This window comes from Malania oleifera, chromosome 6 (genome assembly GCF_029873635.1).
Source record: "Malania oleifera isolate guangnan ecotype guangnan chromosome 6, ASM2987363v1, whole genome shotgun sequence".
NCBI lineage: Eukaryota > Viridiplantae > Streptophyta > Magnoliopsida > Santalales > Ximeniaceae > Malania > Malania oleifera.
Genome location: NC_080422.1, coordinates 6,252,103 through 6,272,638, shown reverse-complemented (window position 1 = coordinate 6,272,638; position 20,536 = coordinate 6,252,103). Strand labels below are relative to the sequence as shown.

Sequence of the window (20,536 nt, the reverse complement as noted above, 5' to 3'; positions counted from 1 at the left end):
GGGTAAACCACTCTACTCCTCGGTCAGATCAACCCTCCTCAACCCATATCTGATGGGGAGTTTGCCACAACTAGGCACAATCGACCTCATACCACTTACTATCTGAGTTAAGTGGTTGCACTCTGAACTGAATATCTGTAGCTACGGTACCGTGTTCTGTTGTTTGATCCATCTGGGTCTGATATTATATAATACGTTTCTATATACAACTAACTGTTTTACCATGATTCTGTAATAACTGTATAACCATAACGCTGTAATAAGCTGTAACTATATCAACTGTATTTTTTTGAGATAAACTGTAATTCTACCTGTTATGGTGCTATAAAACTATATAAAATCATGATATTTTGAAAGGTATTGTAAACACATTTTCATTGTCTGTATATTCTGTAAAACATGTTCCTAAAAATACTATAAAAACATGTTTCTATACTGTATTCATACTCTCATGCCACACAATAATTTAAAATACTTTAACATCAATAATAAATTGCATAAATTTTTGCTCTAAATATTAATATGGTAAAAACATAAACTTCGTACTGAAATCATATTAGGTTTTCCTAGCATAGCATGTTTCCTTTACCAAACTGTCGAAAAGCCCTCATCGTATACTGATCCTACACCCGCAGGGCTTCCTATTTCACACCCTGCAAACCACATTTGCCAGAACAGAATATCAATATTTCTTGGCCTACATCATTTCATACAACTGCTAGAAGGTCAAAAACTGAATAAAAGACCTTACCCTGATTTTAAGGAGAAATCCAACTCAATTCCACCGACGATCCGCCCTAACAAATTTGAAGAGAACTCCGCCAGGAGCGTCGTGGTGGCCTCAGATCGTCGATTCGGCGATTGACGGGGCCGAAATCGAAGAAAGTTGGAAGGAAAACCGTCTAGGAGAGAGAGAAGAGATTTACGTTGGAAATAACGCGAAAAAACCAAGTTTAGGCTATTTATACTGCGGCCTTCATCGACGAGCCACGTCATCTCATTGACGAGGTCAATAGACAATTTGTCGACGAACCCTACCCTTCGTCGACGAAATTCAGAGTCGCCCAAACATCCTCTCGATATTTTCTCGACGATGAAGCTCGCCCTCGTCGACGAGGTCCTGTTATACCCTCGTCGACGAATCCCCTGTATTCGTCGACGAGGACTAAGGAAAAATTTTCCGTTATTACCTTCAAAGTGCAATGACGTTGACGAACGCAAAGCGTTCGTCGATGAAGTCGATTGCCTCCTTCTTTTATTGTTTCCATTTTTCTCCCTCTTTATTATTTAAATAATAATAGGGTCGTTACATATTAAAAATTATTTGTAAATAAATTAAATAAAGAAAATGGATGATATGTTAAATGTAATTTTTTAGAGTAATTTATCTGAATTTTCTTTGAATAAAAGAGTTTTTATTAATTAGTATAATAATTACTGAAAAATATAGAGAGATAAAAAAGAACCTCCAATGCACAGGGGAGTAACTTTAACCGAAACAACGCAGCGCCACTGTCATCCTCTGAGGCAAAACCCTAGTTAAGTTCCATTTGTGACTCGGAAAGCTTCAGAGAGAGAGAGGGAGAGAGAGAGATGGATAAGTGTCTGGCGACGCTTGATAAAGACACAACCTGCTCGACCTGGAACTACTGCGGCCAGAGATTGGCGACGGGTTCGACGGACGGGACGCTTGCCATTTTCGATACGGTGGACCCAGCTTCTTCTTCGTCTTCATCTCTCACCTGCACTTCCCGATTTAGGGTTCGTAAGTTTTTTCCTACGAATGTGCTTGCTTAGCATTGAGATATTAACTTATCGTGATTTTAGTAATCCGTAATTTCTGGAATTGAACATTGATATTGGAGTCTTTTGGGGGATAAGATGTGTTTTAGGAGGGCTAGGAATCATTTGAGTAGACTAAATGCAATGGATGGATGGATAGAAGAGTATGTCATCTTTATGGGCTGCAATGTCTTCAACACGTATTGGATTGTATTGACAATAGTCAGACTTGATACAACATTTTTGCTACATCGGTTAAAAATGGTGATTTTGACGATTGCAATGAGGTTCTTTTGTAAGTATCTTGACCGCAGCGGAGTTAATTGTTAGTCTTAATTGTAGAACCAAATGGGTTTGTTGCGTTCTATGTTTTTACTAATTTATTATTATTTTTACAACAATTAAAACATTTATGGGTGCACAATACAACACATCATTAAAGGTATCATTACCTGATTATAAATCAAATGTGATGTAACTACATGACTGAATCCTGAAAAGTAAGTGATTAGCTAATTTATCAGCAATTCTGTTGGCCTGACGAACGTGATTACTCAAACACACCTTATTACCTAGCATCATTCTAGTATTCTGCACAATACTTTCTTCCTTCCAATTTGTGCACTAAACCTTTAATTTCCTCTATTAACATTCAAACCTTTCAATTTCCATCCAGCTCTAATTTGTCAATATGGGCGTCTCTAGTGGAGTACAGCCCTCAAAGCAAGTGTTCCAGTCACCAAACTGTTTATATTTCCAAAGTTATTAGGTTTTTCTACTATCATCCTGCCCAAACCAATCTCTCATAATATTTTGTTTTTTTTTTTCCGAACATGATCCAAAAATACCAATCCCTGATTCATCATATAGCCTACCCGGTACGCCTCTTAGGGGTGACGACACAATATGCCTGAACTCTTTTTTGAGCCAAAGAAAATCTGAAAAATTACTCCCATGGAAAGAAGTTAGTCCAACAATCTTCAAATTAAAAGGTTCCTGATATTTATGAGATTTATCCAATTTTTGGACAATCATTATTAAAAGCCCCATTATTATGAGGTTTCCAAATATTTAATGAAAGTATGAAACTATTACATCCGTCTCAAAAACAAACGTTAAATCTTAGTAAGATTTTTATAATGCAAATTAATGTTTTAAAAGGTGAAGGTGTAAGGCGAGGCATAAGCCTTTTTGAATTGTATTTTTTTTAAAAAAAATAAATAAAATAAATATATATATATATAGAGTATAAATTGAGAAAATTTTAGAATAATGGAGAAAAAAATAAAAACATAATTCTTAGGTATCATATAGGCCAATTTTAGCTAACAAACTCAAATAATGTGTATTAAAAGATAAGCATGAGCCATAACATCACAAAATGGACGCCATTTTCATGCTTTAAAGTTTAAAATCTTAAATAAACAGAACAAAAAGAAGAGAAAAAGCCAAATTTGAGACAGACTAGCGGAGAGTCTCCTGAGACGAACAAGGCTAGAGAGAGAGAGAGAGAGAGAGAGAGTTGAATTAGTTGGAGAAGAGACCTCAAAGCAGAGAGTGACAATCAGTGAAAAAGGCACACTAGAGGAGGTCACTAAAGAGAGACGAGGTCACGAGAGGCTGTAGGGCGTTGCCGGAGAGAGATGAAAGGCTGTAGGGGTTTGTCAGAGAGAGACGATACGTCGGAAGGGGTTGCTGGAGAGAGACGAGAGGCTGGAAGGAGTTGTTAGACAGAGACAACAACTTGGAAAAGGAAAAGCTCTGCGCAGGTCCTTTAGTTGTCAAGGGGGAGGGGGTGACGCTCGTCAAGCCCTAACATATCTTCTTGTGTTTTTTTTTTTTGGAATATTTTTTATATTATTAGGTCTGCTCCCAAAAGGCATACACATTTCCAGATGAAGCGTAAAAGTTGCGCCTTTTGGTCTGAGGCTTAAGCATCAGACCCTGAGGCGAATGCATTTGAGGAGTTCTGCCTTTTAAGTTACGTCTTAGTGCATTTTATGCCCAAAACACATCATGGCGTGCCTCAGGAACACCTTTTAAAACACTGATGCGAATACAAAAAACTAAGTGAATTTGAAAATTTTCCATTTTAATAGCATCGATTAGGACAATTGAAACTAATTCTAGACCTAATATTATTGGTAAAATATTATATATATATATATATCCTCATTCTTCTCCAAACAAGAAGAAAACTCAGATCCACAATAATGTCTCTTAAAGTAAGAAAGCAGTGAGTTGGAATAGACATCTACAATAAACAAGCAAAATAAAAATTGGTTTACCGACATTCTGGATGGTTGTGGCTATGTCTGTATCTTTGCTAAATGGTCCACGACTAGTGGCCATAAGGCATAAGGTTATGACTATTAGGGATTCACTGAGAAATTGAACATGAAAGATAGTTCTCTATGAAGTGATAAGCTCTTGTTATCCCCATGAACTTATCTGCATTAACTCCCTGCTTCTCCCCCTGCATATTTTTTATAATAAGCTTGAACCTTTCAGGTACATGAGGCCAGTGTTGTCAAGGTTGTTTGGTTTCCTCCAGGATATGGTGATGCAATAGCGTGCATCTGTGCAGATGGAGCTTTTTCATTGTGGGAGGAGGTTGCAGAAGGTATTTTTGAGTTAACTGTGTTAAATTTGGCTTCTTGCCTTTTGATGGATGCCGACCGAGTCTTCATTGAAAAATGTCTTGTAGACTGTCTAATAGAATTTTAATCATTAAGTTTCTATTATTGATTCAACATGGTACTACAAAAATGTGTAGCATTATAGTTTTTCCCTTTTCATGTAAGTTTTCATTTTTTTTTTTCCGTTAAATTTTTTAGTTTAATTACTAGAATGTTATAGTTAATGTAAATATGCTACAGTGCCTCTTGTTTAATGAAAATGGTTTTTTGGATAGCCATTATTTGATAAAAAAATGTAAGATCTTTATTATTAATCATTTTTTTTAAAGCTGCTGAACCTTTACAATGGAAGCTGTGCAAACATTTCAAAAGCAATTCAAGTCAAGTGCTAGACATTGCGTTTGGGGTCTCCCAAACAAGTTTGAAAATGGTGAGGTTTTAATCTGATTAATTGCTCCTATACATCTGTTCTCTTGTTCAAGCTTTCAAAGCCAATTTGCTAATAGCTTCTTATGCTTGCTACATATGGCCATTTGATGCATTATAACTATATAAATTAAATTGCCTAAGCTGTGAAGAACTGATGTTATATTTGGTCATATTTGAATAGGATAGGAAGGGAATGGCTACTGCATAGGGATATAATTGCATAGGGATATAATAGTTTACAAAAAAAAAAAAAAAACAGAGAGAAAATGTAATGTACCTTCATTCCAAAGAAAATGACTATGCAAATGTTGTTATTGCTCCCCAAATAGAATAGCATAAGAAAAGACGTTCCTACAACGAAGTTTGGGAATAGTCAGGTCCTGCCAATGAGAAAATCTGATTTCTTTCTTTTAGTTATGCTGATAAATGCTTTTGATAGACTTTCCATAATAGCTTGGCATCACAGTAAATCTTGTTAGGGAAACACGTGTTACCCTTTTTTGTTCTAGATAACATTGGTGGATGGAGGTCTTTTTTATATTGTTGCTATGATCTAGGCTGTTGGTAAAAATTCTTGCATTATTATTCTGGGGTACTATTTGTCAATTATAATTTACGTTTTTCTTAAAGCCTGTTGCTTGGGCTTACTCTGCAGGTAGCAGCATATACAGATGGCCATGTGAAAGTTTATGAGCTCCATGACCCATTAGAATTGACGAATTGGCAACTTCAGGTGATTACTCCATCTTATTAATGATGCATGCTAGGCTGGGCATGATGAACTAGAAGAAAGGATGCCTAGGCTGGAAAGCAGCAGTATCTAAATTATTTTCCTGAGTTATTTATTTATTTATTTATTTTCCATTTTGAAATCCATTTTACTTTTTCGTTTTTTGGACGTCATTAATCATGGGAATAATTTTTTGGACCTTTCGGTGTCCTATATGAATTCCAGATTTTTGGGCTGCTTCTATTTTTGTATTTTTTGATAGAAAATGCAAATGCTGAAATTTTGTGTGGGCTTGATGCTTCAACCAAATAATTTCTATATTTATACTCCCCCAATTTTCTCAAAAGAATTGTAACTCATGCTGCTTCTGCAGTGTCTGAATTGTGTGTGCTAACCATTGCCACCAAGCTTCTACCTTTAGCTGGGGGAAGTGGGGTGGGGAGAGCGTGGGGAATTTTTGACATCTATCTTGGCTTATTAGATTTTTTGAGTCTAATTATTAAGAATCATTATGCTCCCTTTTCTGGTTTGCAGGCCGAATTTCAGAATGTTATTGATTCAGTTTCTACATTTGGAAAGGCATCATGCTCTTCTGCATCTATCTCTTGGAATCCACAAAGGGCTGAAAGGCGGCAATCAAGCTTTGTTCTGGGTTTTAATTCAAATATACATCAGTTCAATTCCTCCAAGGTACTCTTAAACTGCCTTTGGCTGTGGGCTGATGTTATTGGTCATTTCTCCCTTTAACACACTCTCTTTCACTCTCATTTTTTGTTTGAATTTGAAGTTCATTTTCCCAATTAGTTAAGATGTTATTGTCTTTCTTGTTTGAACCTGATACATCAGGGGCTCCATAGTTGACTTGACTAAAATTTTTAAGATTTTAGAAATTGATTCAATTAGAGATTATAGCTTTGTTCATATAATATCGTGCATCCAAATCATCTGTCATGGCTGCAGTTGCAAAACGCCGTTTGGTAATTGGTACACCCTGATTTTGATATGATTAAATCGTCTCTTGATACAGACTTGCTTTATTTTATATGACTCTTGACGATGGGTGTAGAGGGCAAGTTTGGGACTTGTGTGATTGAGGACTTTGCTTCTGCAGTCAATGTTTGTAGGACATTCATGAGGTTGCAAATATTCTCAAGCACTTTAGTTGGTTATTTAAACCTGCATTACATGGTTTTAAATAACGGCTGTGACTGTTATGTAACAGTTTTTTGAGTTCCCGATACTGTTGCACACTGAAATTGGTGGGAAGAAAAATTACGGCTGTAGTGGTTGTTATGGATTGTGACCGTTATGTAAACGTAACCGCTACAGGACTGTTGCGTCAACAAAAATTTATTTTATTTTTTAACTTTTCCTTCTCATTTTTGTGGCGAGAGGGAGAAAAGATTATAATGAGGATGATAATGATGCAAAATTTACTATTCTTTAAAATACTCACAAGAGATGCATTAATTAATAATATGAAAATACTAATTTGTTAGGAAAATATTTTATTTTGACAAAAATTATTTTTCAACTTCAACCTTCTTTTCTTTTCTAGTTATTGTATATTTGTATTATTCGTATAATCGCATGTCTTATGTGTCTAATAAATTAATGGAGTGTATAATTTATTTTGTTTTATTTATTAATTTTTCACACATAGAATTTGTCATGCATAAGAATAATGAGAAAGTATAAATACACACACGTGTAATTTTTCTATCAATGGTGGTTTAAAACAAACGTAAATTTCTTGCCCTTATCAAACAACTTAGTTGATCTATAGAATCCAAAATGCACTGAAATTCTTTCGGAGGAGGATTAAAAGCTTAAAACATGCAAATACAATAATATGCACAACGTGCTTGGAAAAAATTTAACAGCCGTTACACCCGTTTCCCGTTAATGTAACATCTGCTACTCTTGCTTCCCGTTACGCCTGTTTAAAACCATGCTGCCTTATTAATGGAAGCATACTTAAGTTTAGATAAAAGAGTATATTTTTGTGAAATAATAAATCGAGTGGATGTCAAAATACAATAACGGTGACAAATTGGCTTTAAGTCTCACCTGGTGGAGTCAGTTACATGAATCGTTTTCCACCAATTTGCACGATATTGGGCAATTTCATTCAACAATTTCAGGGCTGTAAAATGACCTAGTTAATTTCATAATACATTTCTGTAGGTATGGGAATTCGATGAGGCCCATCAAAGGTGGCTTCCAGTTGCCGAGTTAGCTTTGCCTGGGGACAAGGGTGATCAGGTTTATGCGGTTGCATGGGCACCAAACATTGGCAGGTGATTATGCATCTGTTTCTTTCATAAATACATTTTTGTACGAACTGGTGAATTACTTTCAGAATAATTCTTCTTCATCATATGTTTGATATTTAATATGATTGGTTCCTGTATCCCATGCATCGGATCTTCTTCCATGTTGGTGGCATAGGCATCAAATATGATGGAATGATCAATGATGGATATTTGCGTGTAAAATGCCCTTAGGTTTTGATCTCCTCTGCTACTTGTGCTTCCATTTGTTGATGAGAAGATTGAAATAAGACCTATTAACGTTTTAAACAGATAAATGAAGTTGTATTATTTTCTTTTAGGCCATATGAGGTCATAGCTGTTGCAAGTCAGAAGGGTATTGCAATATGGCATCTGGGTTTGAACCCTGATGATGATGGAAGGCTTTCTGTAGAGAAGGTGGCATTGCTTTCTGGTCATGAAGGAGAGGTATCAATACCCGCTTTTAGATTTGTTGTATTTTCTCTATTTTATGGTTACTAGGTTAGTGCTTAAATTCTGCGGAGGACAGAGTTCCAGACACTCAAAGTGACTGTTAAATTTCCTACACTAATTTAAATATCACGTCAGCTTTAGTTGAAGTGTGAAGTGACTCACCTAAGTTTCTTTGAAATAGAAAAGAGATAATTTCCAGCAAGAAATAATATATTTTTGAAAAGATTTCAGAGTTTGTACTTTAAAGCACATGATATCAGAGAACAAAGCAGGGGGGCAGAGGGGCGGAGGGGGAGGGGGGAGATAAAAACTTTGCCAGGAGCATGCTGAATTAGATTGGAAAGATGTATAAGGGGTGTGCAAGAGAAAAGAATAGGGTGATGAAAATTATGTGCCTTCTAAGTAATTGCAAATTCGTAAGAGCTTTTGCTCTGGCTCTTAAATTGTGGGATTTCTCAATCTTCCTTTCCCTTGGGTCTTGGGTTCAAGCCATCTTGATTCTTAGGGCAACGCTCCCCTCATAAAAATATTGTATGAATATAGTGAATTGAACTTGGTTATGATATGATGTACTCAGTTGTATCTACTAGTAGCATAGCAAAAATAAATAACTAAATAAAACTGATTGGTGATTGGTCATGGTAACAGTGTGCTCTGAGGGCTTGGCTTGCTGCTTTTGAATAAATGCTCTTATCATCTAGTGATCAATAAAATCACGTTATGTTATTATTAAACTCAGGACCCATCATCTCATGTACTCATTTAGTTATCTAATGGTGGATCTTTAACACTGTAATACTATGGTTTGAATTTCTCCACTGTACATAAGAATATCAAACCCATAGTTACCAGAAAATGCCAACTGCATGGGAAACCACAGATCGGTATGAACGTTCTAAAACATGGTACATTTTTGTTTTGGAATATTAAATCTGATGATCTAAAATTTTAATTCAATGTCTTCTCTATGACCTTTTTTGTGGTAAAAGTGGAGGAGCCTTGCTGCATTATAATCTTTCTTACGGTCTTTGAAATAGTTCACCAAACATTCACTCTTTAAAAGTACAAGTGCCATTAACAGGTTTACATCATATAATTGTATACCCTGAACTTATTACACTGCGACCCTGTCCTCGTTCATGAACATAGACATTCTATATTGTAGGTTACTTTGGTCAGTCCTGCAACCCTCTTACGCGAGTCTTAAGGGTCCCTCTGTTTGAAACCATAGTATCTTTAATTTTTTTGTAAATTTGAAAGATAGTGGCAGACTAGCAATGCATTTCTAGAGTGCATGTTTAGTTTGAAAGAGGGAAATGAATTATCTTGTTTCCTTTGCACAATGGAATGGTGGGGTGAATAATGGAATAGAATGAAAACTTGAATTTATAAATTCAATTCTATTCCATCCAGTTTCATCCCATTCTTTCATGCCAAACATGTAGTTGATTTTTTTATTTTTTTGCAATTAGGTTTGGCAAATGGAATGGGACATGAGTGGAATGACACTGGCATCTACTGGGGGTGACAGAGTGGTTCGTTTGTGGCAGTCGAACTTAAACGGTGTTTGGCACGAGCAAGCTGCATTAGAACCCACATCTTAATCTGCCTTTCCTTTTCTATTTGTGCAAGTCTAGGAAGTGGGCATCACCATATTGTGCTTCTAAATTTCCAGAATTCATATAATCCAATGCTATGGTTCACCTGGTGGTTTTTCGAGCTGTTAGATTTGATGAGGACTGGCAGAGTATGGCAAACATGAAGACATCAGTTCTGTTCCTGCCTACTTGTGTTGACAGTGCCTTTGGCGTACAGCTGCATATTTTATGGAATTGATGATTTGTGTTCTTCTTTGTCTTGATCTTATTTGTTGTTTAAAATTTGTATATTCATTAAAGAATTTATCCTCTGTGTGGGAGAGATCTTGTATTTGAACTTGTGTGAATTCAGATAAGATGTTATACAATTTTATTCAGATTCACCCAAGTTCAAATTTAAGATCCTAAATTTATGCTCTCAAACACAGTATTAACAAAAAGTAAAGATCATTGTCTCTTAAGTGAGTTATTATGACAAAATTTACGCACCCCTTTTTCTGTTTCCTAGAAATAAAAAAAAGAAAAAAAAAAAGATCAAAAGAAATCATCATCTGTCCTAAGGTTGTTTTCTTTGAGGTTTTAAAAATATCAGAACCGTCTCTTAAAAAGACACAAGCCTTTCCTCCAAGGATTTGCCTTTTTTTTGGAAGGTTTGTGTTTTTTTAATACATCTGAACTTAATAAATTTCAAAAGAAAATATATACATTCTATAATCACATAGTGGGATTACAGGATAAATAGTTGAAATTAAAATTTTTGGTAAGTTATCAACAGATTTTTAATTGATCGAATTCTATTAAATGGACGGTGATAAAGTTAAAGGGCACATCATGCGTACTGGACGGGCAAAAGCATGAGGACATTTCAGTCCACTTGTCTGCTAACGGTGTTTCTGGGCCGCACATGGCTTTTCAACTCTCTCTATCCCCTGTCCCTATCACCTTTATAGAGGTACGTCTCTACCTACTCGCCTTTGAAGGAGCCACCCTCCTATATATAAGTCCAAACATGGCCCAAGTATTCATGCTTGCCAGCCAACTTGCATGCACTCACCACTTGTTCTGCACCTCCAAAAAAATCATTGTTAACTGTCGAGTCATTTAATTTGGACCAATAATAAACATTGAAAAATATAGTTTTTATATGTTCTGAACACTCCAAAAAAACTAGGATGGAATGAGTTACACACTAATAAATTAAGTAATGATAAAAAAAATAACACAATTAATGAAAACAATAACTTAAATAGGAATAAAATTGAAAATTAAAGTAATATATATATATATAAATATATATACATACATACATATGTGTGTGTGTGTGTGTATGGGGATTGTAATCCGATGGGCTTGGACTATGTTTGGATTTATATATAGGTGGCTAGGAGTAGAGATTAAGAGATGATAAAAAATAAAATGGAGAATAGAGACGGATCTCTATTCCTAGCCACCTATATATAAATCCAAACATGGTACAAGCCCACCGAATTACAATCCCCACACACACACACATATATATATATATATATATATATATATATATATGTTTGGATTGTAAGGTGATGGGCTTGGGTCATGTTTGGATTTATATGTAGGAGGGTGGTTAGAAGTAGAGATTCTCTATTCCCCTTTTTTTTTTTTCTCTCTCTCTCTCTCTCTCACTCGTTCACTGCGGGGCTCAGTTGGCTGGACGGACCTTGGAGTGCCTTTCACGAAGTCGGGGCTTTCTCTTCTCTCGGGTACGATTCCTGCCACTTGCTCCTGAATTTATCCTCTACGTGGACTGTGGGGCAGGCTGGCATGGGGCGCAGAATTAGTCGCGGGCCGCTAAAACAGACTTGGACAGCGGAGCGTTATCTAAAAAAAAAAAAAAAAAAGGAGAAACTGAATAAAAAGGAGATGGAAGAAGAAGAGGAAAGAAGCTTGTAGGAGCAGTACCTGATAGCGGAAGGAGCAGAGAGAATATTAATGGAGAGAAAGAACAGCAGAAGGGTGTGTGTGACGGGGGGGTCAGGGTATATAGGTTCTTTCCTCGTCAAGAAGCTGCTGGAGAAAGGCTTTACTGTTCATGCTACTCTCAGGAATCTGGGTCTCTCTCTGTTCTCTCCTCTGTCCTCTCTCTGTTCTGTGCAGATTAATTTGATATTGGAATTAAATATGTGTGTGCAGAGGATGAGAAGAAAGTTGGGATTCTGAAGTCGCTACCACATGCAGAGACCAATCTTGTTTTATTCCAGGCTGATATTTACAATCCCACCCAGTTTGAAGCTGCCATCAAACACTGCCACTCTGTTTTCCATGTTGCTACGCCTTTGCTCCACATCCCCTCTCCCACTTCTCAGGTCCTCTCTCTCTCTCTCTCTCCGGTGCATGATGGGAATTTACGGCCTAAATTTAGTACATGAATGCATAATTTTAGACCTTTTCTTGTCTTTCTTATCAATAAAATTGTTTAATAAGCCACTAGAAATTTGAGCTTTCAGTAATTCTTTACTACTATGAAGGGATTCCAAAGGTATCATCTTTCTAAATCTCCATATTAATTTCTTATAAATATTTATTTTATTTACTAAAAAATTTATTTATTGAGGACATAAAAGTAAAAAATCATATCACCGACCTCTAACAATCCTACTAAAAGTGGAGTTCAGTTTATGTTCTTCTCCTCCAAATCCTGTTCTCCTCCGTTCTGTTTTTTTGTATTCTATTATTCTACCGGGGATCATCTTTCTAAATCCCCATATCAACCTTTTATAAATATTTATTTTATTTACTAAATAAATTATCTAATGAGGACATAAATACTTCCAAAAATCCCACTAAAAGTGGAGTTAATTTCTTTTTTCAGTTTACGTTCTTCTTTCTCCTCCTCCAAATCCTCTTCTCCCCCTCTCCTTTTTGCAGCATCTTGGTATGCTTTTTTTTTTTTATCCTTTTTTATTTCATTTTTTTATTAAAAGTAATTAGTATTCGTATCAATTACCGTTAGGGGTGAGCATAATTTGCGTTTAACCAAATTAACTAACCGAGTTTGATCGGTTCGACTCGGTTAATATATAAGTTCGGTTTGGTTTAGCTTGAGATTTGTATAATTTTGGGTATTTGGGTACGAGGAATCTTTAATTCAGTTAACCAAATTACTTGAATTACTAATTAATATAAATTAGTAATATTAATATATAATATATGTTAAATCTTAAATATTTAATCTTAAAATATTTATTTTATTAATAAACCCTTTTATTAATTAAGTTGGAATTGGTAAATTAGAAATAAAATTTGTAATCATATTTTGTTTTTATAATTAATTTTAAATTTATTTGGTCAAATTCGGTTAATCGAATTATTCAAAAAGTTGGTTCGGACGGGTACAGTTCAGTTACAACAATTAACTTGGTCGGTTCGGTTAGGGATTAGTGTTAATCAAAAAATTTGGATAATTCAATTAATTAACCAAATTTGGCCGAACGGATTGTTTGCACACCCCTAATTGCCGCAGTCGACCACAACTTCCTTTCTACACTTAGCTAAATTTGGGAAAGATTCATTTAAATTTGAGAATTCAAAGTTCTGATGCAGTTTATTAATTAACTATTAAATTTAGTAGTAGATTTATGATTAGCTATTAAACATAGTCAATCCTCTCTCTCTCTTTCTCTCTCTTCTGGTTTCTTTTTCTTTTTTTATTCTTATATTGACTGAGGTCATGAGAAACTAAGAATAGGCATGTAGATAAACTTCTTTGTGTTGGCCTAAATAAGGCTTACGACTCTTAATTTTGATGATAATAAAGTAAGGTTATTTAACATGCTTCAAAGTTGTGATGTTTTAGGACAAATAGATATTGGAGCTTAGCATTCTTCACATGATCACAAGGAATAGTTTTGAAAGCTCACATCAATATTGGTGATCAAAATTGAAAGCTTGAAGAACAATGAGGCTCTACATTAAAAGAACTCAAAGCAATAAATTCAAGATTTCAAGGAGTTTAAGAATTGAAGAGTCAAAAGAGTCAATGGGACATGCTTTGTAAGTACTTCAAAGAATATTCAAGCATGAAATTTTTTGAAGCTTATTATGTAGAGACTCAATGAATTATATTAATTAAATAATATAAGGAGAAGAAAGAAAAAAAATTTTAAAAGGGAAATTCAGTAGGGTCTTGTTGATGAGTGTAGAAGTGCTCGTCGAACAGGGCTCCTAGGCTCATCAACGGGGATGCGTGCCTCATCAACAAGAAATTACTGAGGGTCTGTTTTCAGAGCCTGAAACTCGTCGATGAGGAGAAGGTGTTTGTCGACGAAACTCTTCTTGGACTCGTCGACGAAGAGATGTGACTCGTCAATGAGGTTATGTGGACAAGCATTTCTATAAAAGACCAAGAATCACTTTTTTGCGAGAGAAACATGCAGATTCTCTTTTTCTCTCTCTAACCCCGTCTCCCTTTGCCTTCTCTCTAGGTTTTTAGCCTAGTTCTTCGCCGGTTTGACGATTCGAAGTCGTCATGCTACTCCTGGGAAGTTTCCTTTCATATCTGCAGGAATAAATCGTTTGTGAGGCCAATTTAGGTACCATCTCAAAATTTGGGTAAGTTAATTCTTTTAAGTTTTATAAGGTATTTGGTATTTCTGGACTAAGGAGGTATAGTAGATGAAATAATACTGAAGTTTTGTTAGAGAAAAATGTGAATTTTAGGGTGTTAAGTTGGAAACACCACATGTGCAGATTTAGTTAAATTTGTTGGCTTTTTAGTAGTCAGGTAAGAGGATAAATTAAGTCAGTTTATTTTTATAAAAAAATATTATTTTTAAACAGCATGTATTTACAGTAATTATGTGTGTTATATCAGAATATTTGAAAATACTGTTGTTGAATATGAAAATCGTTTTAAAATTTTTAAACAGAAATATATTCAGTTTAGATATTCAGTTTCAATTCTATTTAAATTTGTGTGACCTGAGTATCATTTTATGAATATTATGTTATGTCAAATTTTCAGTAAAAACATGTTTACAACAGTTTTTTCGGAAATACTATAAATAATATAGGAAATTATGATTTCAGAATTTTATGATAAATAGTACAAATATCAGTTCAATATGTTATAATATGTTCGGCACAAGATCGTGATTGATAGCCGGCATAAGGCCGCAATTATATATGTTATTCGGCGTAAGGCCAGAATTCAGAAAATGGCTATTAATCTAGTTCCATGTTAAATTAGTATATGTAAACATACTATATGTTATCAGAACCCGAATGGTTTAATTTAGATCAGTAGTCAGGGCTTAGTACCGTAGTTATTCAGTTCAGTTCAGACTAGTGTTACCACACTTGCTAGTAGAGAGTGTGGGAGATGTGGCTTCAATGTAGTGTTGTAGACGTGTTCCTGCCAGTCCAGACCAGGGTGGGGCAGGCCCATCGTACGTACGAACACTTTTGACTTGGCAGTAGTCGGCCAGACATTGTTAGGTCTCGCTTTCGAGCTGTACACAGGTATGCACTATTATATATAAAAATAGCAACACAATCAACTCTTATTATTTGTCCACCTAGGGGTGTGCATAATTCGGTGAAAACTGAATTAACCAAAATAACCGATCAAATTCGGTTGGTTCAGTGTGGTTTGGTTTGGTTCGGTTCGATTTTATATTTCAGTAAAATCGATTATTCGGTTTTTGATTCGGTTATGGAGAAATTACATTCCAGTTAACCGATTTAAACGAATTATGCAATTAATTAATAATTAAATATAAATTATATAATTTATAATTAGGATTCCATAATTTTTATATAATTAATAATTAAATATAAATTAAATATCGAAAGCATACAATTATATTTTTTTATATAATTAATTATAATTTAATTTGGTTAACTGAATAAATTGAAAATCCGGTTTGGTTAGGTAAGGTTTTGGGTAAGAAAGGTAATTTGGTCGGTTCGGCTATGATGAATGGTTAACTAATTTTTTTTTAATTAATTTGGTTAATTGGGCGAACCAACTGATTGCATACCCTTAGAGCTACCCTCACAATCTCATTTGTTTGTACTTCCATAAAGATTGGCTATAGATTGTTCTTTTTAGCAGATCGCTTAATTGGTGCCAAATACATTTTGATTGAACTAGAGATCTTCTTATTGATGATTCTATTCGAGGTCTTTCAGAGACTATTAGATATTTTTGGTTATGAAAAAATGTAAAACATTGTGGCGATTAATGTTCAAACCACTAAAAACACTCACATTACATTTAATTCGCACAATGCCTATTTTCAGGAATAGACTAGTTTTTAATGATCGTTTGGAACCACTTATACAAAAGTACTTTTCAAAAAAGTGTTGATAACAAGTGATAAACTAAAAAAGTGTTGAAAGTTGTAATTTGTGTTTAATTATGTTTAAAATAAGTGGTATTAGGACACTTACTTTTATTATAGGGTATTATAAGATTATTTTAATATATTTTAAATTAAAACTATTAATATTTTTTAATTGACAATTTCATTAATAATTATTTATAAATAAATTTAAATATTTTCTTTCAAAAAATAATATAAGATTATTATTTTTAATTAATAATAATCTTATTATTAATGTATATTTATAAAATATTACTATCATATTAATTTATGATAAAAGTAGTATTATTGATTAAATTTAAAATTTTAATTTATTTAAAATTAATTTGAATTAGAAAAAAATTATTGTTTAATCTAAAATTGAATTATAATAACTAATATGTATTTTTGAATATATTTTAAATAAAAATATTAATATTTTTATAATTAAAAATTCAAATGATAATTATATTTTTTTTCTAATTAAAATTTAAATATTTTCTATTAACTAAAATAATATAATATTATTTATTAATTAACAATAATCTTGTTTTTAATGTATATTTATAACATATAATTATTACATTAATTTATGTTAAAAATAGTATTAGTAGCTAAATTAAAAAATTTTATTTATTTAATATTAATTTAAATTTATAGATGGTTCTTTTATTTATTTCAGAATTTAATTATTTTTTATTAATAATTAATAGGTTATAATGCATAATAAAATGATATATGATTACTTTTTAATTAATAATAATTTTAAATATTTTTTAGTTAATATTTAAATATTTTTAAGAAGTAAAAAAATATTATTTTTCGATTAATAATAATCTTGTTCTTAATATATATTTATAACATATGATTATCATATTAATTTATGTTAAAGTAATATTATTAATTAAATCAGAAATTTTAATTTTTAATATTAATTTAAATTAATAAATGATTTTTCTTCTTTATTATAAAATTTAATTATGTTTCAGTGATAATTAATATATTATGATGCATAGTAAAATAATATACGAGTATCTTCTAATATGTTTTTTAAATTATAATATATTCACTAAGTTTTCTTATATTTATAAAATTAATCTCACCTATGAATAGTATCACTTATAAGTGGTCAACAAAAGCTATTTTTGTTAGAACTCTCGGTGAGTTAGCGGGGACCGTGGATGACAATGAACATGTGTCCTGGGGGTCGGGTTGACTGAACGTCCAACTGATGCACGGAAGCCGTGTCTGTATCCAAACTTTACTTTGATTAGCGAGATCTGAGAGCGGAAGACGCTCATCCGTAGGTTTGGTGCCGCACTAGGGGTTTTGAAGGGTTCGTTGGTGGATAGAGTTGTTATGTAATAAAAAAAAAAAAATGAAACATTTTATTAGTCCATATAATAGGAACATATATAGAATAACTATTTTTAAATAAAATCATGAGGATGATTATTTCCTTTTCATTGCATTGAATGAAAAAATTAGGAATATATAAGAAATAATGATTTTCTTTTTTTCAAAATTTAAACTATATTTTATTTTGTTTCAATAAATAGTTATTTCGTAAAATCAAATTGTAATTATGTGCAAAACTGGATTTATAGATTCAAAACCGTACTCGTGATTTAACATTTAATGTTAAATTTGATTGTCGCTAACATGTGCCGTTGAAGCTTAATTGAAAACAGTACAAGAACACAGTGGAAGCTGCCATTGGTGGGGTGCAGGGAATTGCAGAGTGTTGCATTAGGTCACAGAGTGTGAAGCGACTCATATACACTGCCTCTGTGGTGGCGGCATCTCCCTTGAAAGAAGATGGGAGTGGCTTCAAGCCCTCCATGGACGAGTCCTGTTGGTCCCCTCTCTCTCTTCCCTTCAATCATAGTAATGATCATCTACTGGTACACCACTAAACCATACTCTCCACGAATCAAAATAATTTACTTTTGTTTTGGTTTGGAAGCATGCATTCCGGAATTTGAATTTAGGTGTTCATAGAATTGCTTCTAACTTTATATAAAATTTAAATTCAAAATTTGGAATGGATGCTCCCAAATGTTTTCTTATTCTATGTTCGGAAGCTTGGAGTTCGGACTTAAATTGAATTTGTGTGAATTTAGACTGATCAAATATTGTACAAAATTATATGAATTTTGTCCAAAATCGCACAAATCTAAATCCGATACAAGAAATTCATGTTCTCAAATACAACCTTATATTTGCATAAAATTTGAGCAAAATTTTTGAATTCTTTTAAGTTTGAATATGAAATGGTGTGGAATTCGATAAATTTTAAGCTTTGTTTAGATCATTTTTGGCATTTTCTCTTCTATCTATGACAATTAAGAATGGGATTTTCTTCAAATATGGTTAATTTTTTTTTTTTTTAAAGCATCAAAACATGAAAATGTGGTTCCTTCACTTTTTTTTCCCTTGTTCGAAACACGGGCTTCTATTCTATTGCTTTTTCGGAAGAAGTTTAATATAATTTTATATTGGGTTTCTTCATAATTTTCTCAAATTTAAACTCTATGTTTTCAAATGCTGTTTAGGTGTATGTGGCATATTATTTCTAATAAAAATTAAAGGGATTTAATGTTATATCAAAATAAATAAACTTGTTTTTGGATTTCAAATTCATAAACTCAAATTTATAGTCCTGGATCCATAATCCCATAATGCTGCGTAAAGAAATTCGATCCAAGATTTTATTTCTACGAACAAATTCGAAACTACAAACTTGAAATTTTATGAACTCCAATAATACCATATACGTACACTTTTGCATTAAATTTTACGTAAAATCAAATGACTTCAAATTCACAATCCCAAAGTCATATTTCGAAAACCCATTAACCAATACAAATTTTTCTTTTTTTATTTTTAAAAAATATCGGATTCAATTGTGTTGTAGGGATATGTTAGATCAAAGACACTGGCAGAGCAGGAGATCTTGAGCTACAACAACGAAAAAGAAGCTGGAAATGAACTAGAGGTGGTGAGCCTTGTTTGTGGGCTAGTGGGAGGTGACACCATTCTTCCCTATCTGCCTTCAAGCATGGAAACATTTGTGTCACAGCTCACTGGCAATTACTCATTTTACGACACTTTAAAATTCCTGGAAGGGCTTCTTGGGGCAGTGCCTCTGGTGCACATTGAAGATGTGTGTGAAGCACATATCTTTTGCATGGAGAAACCCTACTTGAAGGGTAGGTTCATATGTGCAGTTGCCAATCCCACAATCACAGATATTGCAGCACAGTTCCAAGAAAATTTCCCAGATTTGGAGATAGCTGGAGAGTTAAGTTTTTTTCTTTTCTTTATTCCTTTTTTAATGGGTTTTATTAGAATTTTTGGTCTTTCGGATGGCCGAGAGTGAGGCTCGCCCGGTCATGCGAGTGGCCGGGACACTCCCGGGGTATTAATATTTGATTTTTCTTAATTTTTAATCATATTAAAAAAAAAAATTATTTTTAATAATATTTGATATAAAGAGAAAATATAATAAAAAATAATTTTTTTTCTCAACTAAAATTCTTGATTCAAACGAGTCCTTAACATATTATGGAAATCGGATGAATTTAGGTTCATGCAGGAAAGAATGGAGAAGGGGACGATATGCGATTCTACGAAGCTGATGAAGATAGGTTTTGAGTACCAATACGACGTGAAGAAGATAATAAAAGATAGCGTGGAGTGTGGAAGACGATTAGGAGCCATCAACATCCCAACAAATAAAGTGACATCTTCGGAATAATCAAAGAGGTCACTGTACATTTTAGTGAACTTCAAGCACTTTGTTTGTGTTGAGTGATTTGGAGAGAAAAAATAAATTAAAATCTTTCTTGCAAGCTACCCCATTTGGATCATAATGAATAAATCCATCCATGATAATCTTCTTTGGATATCTTCAAGAGTACGTAAGGAGATACCCCTAGGGTGTGGCTCATGTGGTAGTGCGGGTTGCGAGAGTGCCTCTCATGAGGTCAGGTATTTAAATCCTCCCAGATTCGTCTATTCCTGGACACCTGAATTTACCCTCCCTTAGGAGTTGTGGGGTCAACTTCAAGAGGTGCAGGATTAGTCACGTAGATCGTAAAACGGACACGTGGATACCCAGTGCGTAATTCAAAAAAAAAAAAAAAAAAAGAGTACGTAAGGAGATTTGGAAACAAAAAACAAAACAAGAAAAAAGAAAAAAGAAAAAAAAAAAGAAGCAACAATTGAGCTTCTTCATATATGATTGATCGTGTGTGAGTATGTGTGT

The 20,536-nt window shown here is 33.6% G+C and overlaps 2 protein-coding genes and 1 long non-coding RNA gene across 5 annotated transcripts; all 3 read left to right on the top strand.

Annotated features, from left to right (window-relative positions):
• The first annotated feature begins 1,475 nt into the window (after positions 1 to 1,475).
• LOC131158195 (protein SEH1) lies at positions 1,476 to 10,386 on the top strand. The gene is made up of 8 exons (XM_058112882.1): positions 1,476 to 1,761; positions 4,294 to 4,405; positions 4,751 to 4,851; positions 5,506 to 5,583; positions 6,115 to 6,270; positions 7,768 to 7,880; positions 8,195 to 8,321; positions 9,800 to 10,386. Exons 1-8 carry the CDS (start codon positions 1,594 to 1,596, stop codon positions 9,929 to 9,931), a joined length of 987 nt encoding a protein of 328 aa, XP_057968865.1. The 5' UTR covers positions 1,476 to 1,593; the 3' UTR covers positions 9,932 to 10,386.
• Positions 10,387 to 11,472: 1,086 nt separating this feature from the next.
• LOC131158193 (putative anthocyanidin reductase) lies at positions 11,473 to 20,174 on the top strand. Of its 3 annotated transcripts, XM_058112879.1 has the most exons (6): positions 11,473 to 12,014; positions 12,095 to 12,267; positions 17,958 to 18,170; positions 19,184 to 19,295; positions 19,395 to 19,569; positions 19,855 to 20,174. In XM_058112879.1, the coding sequence occupies exons 1-6, from the start codon at positions 11,894 to 11,896 to the stop codon at positions 20,024 to 20,026; spliced, it is 966 nt and encodes a 321-aa protein (XP_057968862.1). In that variant the 5' UTR covers positions 11,473 to 11,893; the 3' UTR covers positions 20,027 to 20,174. The 3 variants fall into 3 exon arrangements, with proteins under 3 accessions (XP_057968862.1, XP_057968863.1, XP_057968861.1); XM_058112880.1 differs by having other exon boundaries at positions 19,184 to 19,569; positions 19,865 to 20,174; XM_058112878.1 differs by having other exon boundaries at positions 19,184 to 19,569.
• On the top strand, positions 12,849 to 14,737 carry LOC131158194 (uncharacterized). Its single transcript, XR_009137427.1, has 2 exons — positions 12,849 to 13,954; positions 14,386 to 14,737. It is a non-coding gene; the product is annotated as an uncharacterized LOC131158194 (long non-coding RNA).
• Positions 20,175 to 20,536: the final 362 nt, after the last annotated feature.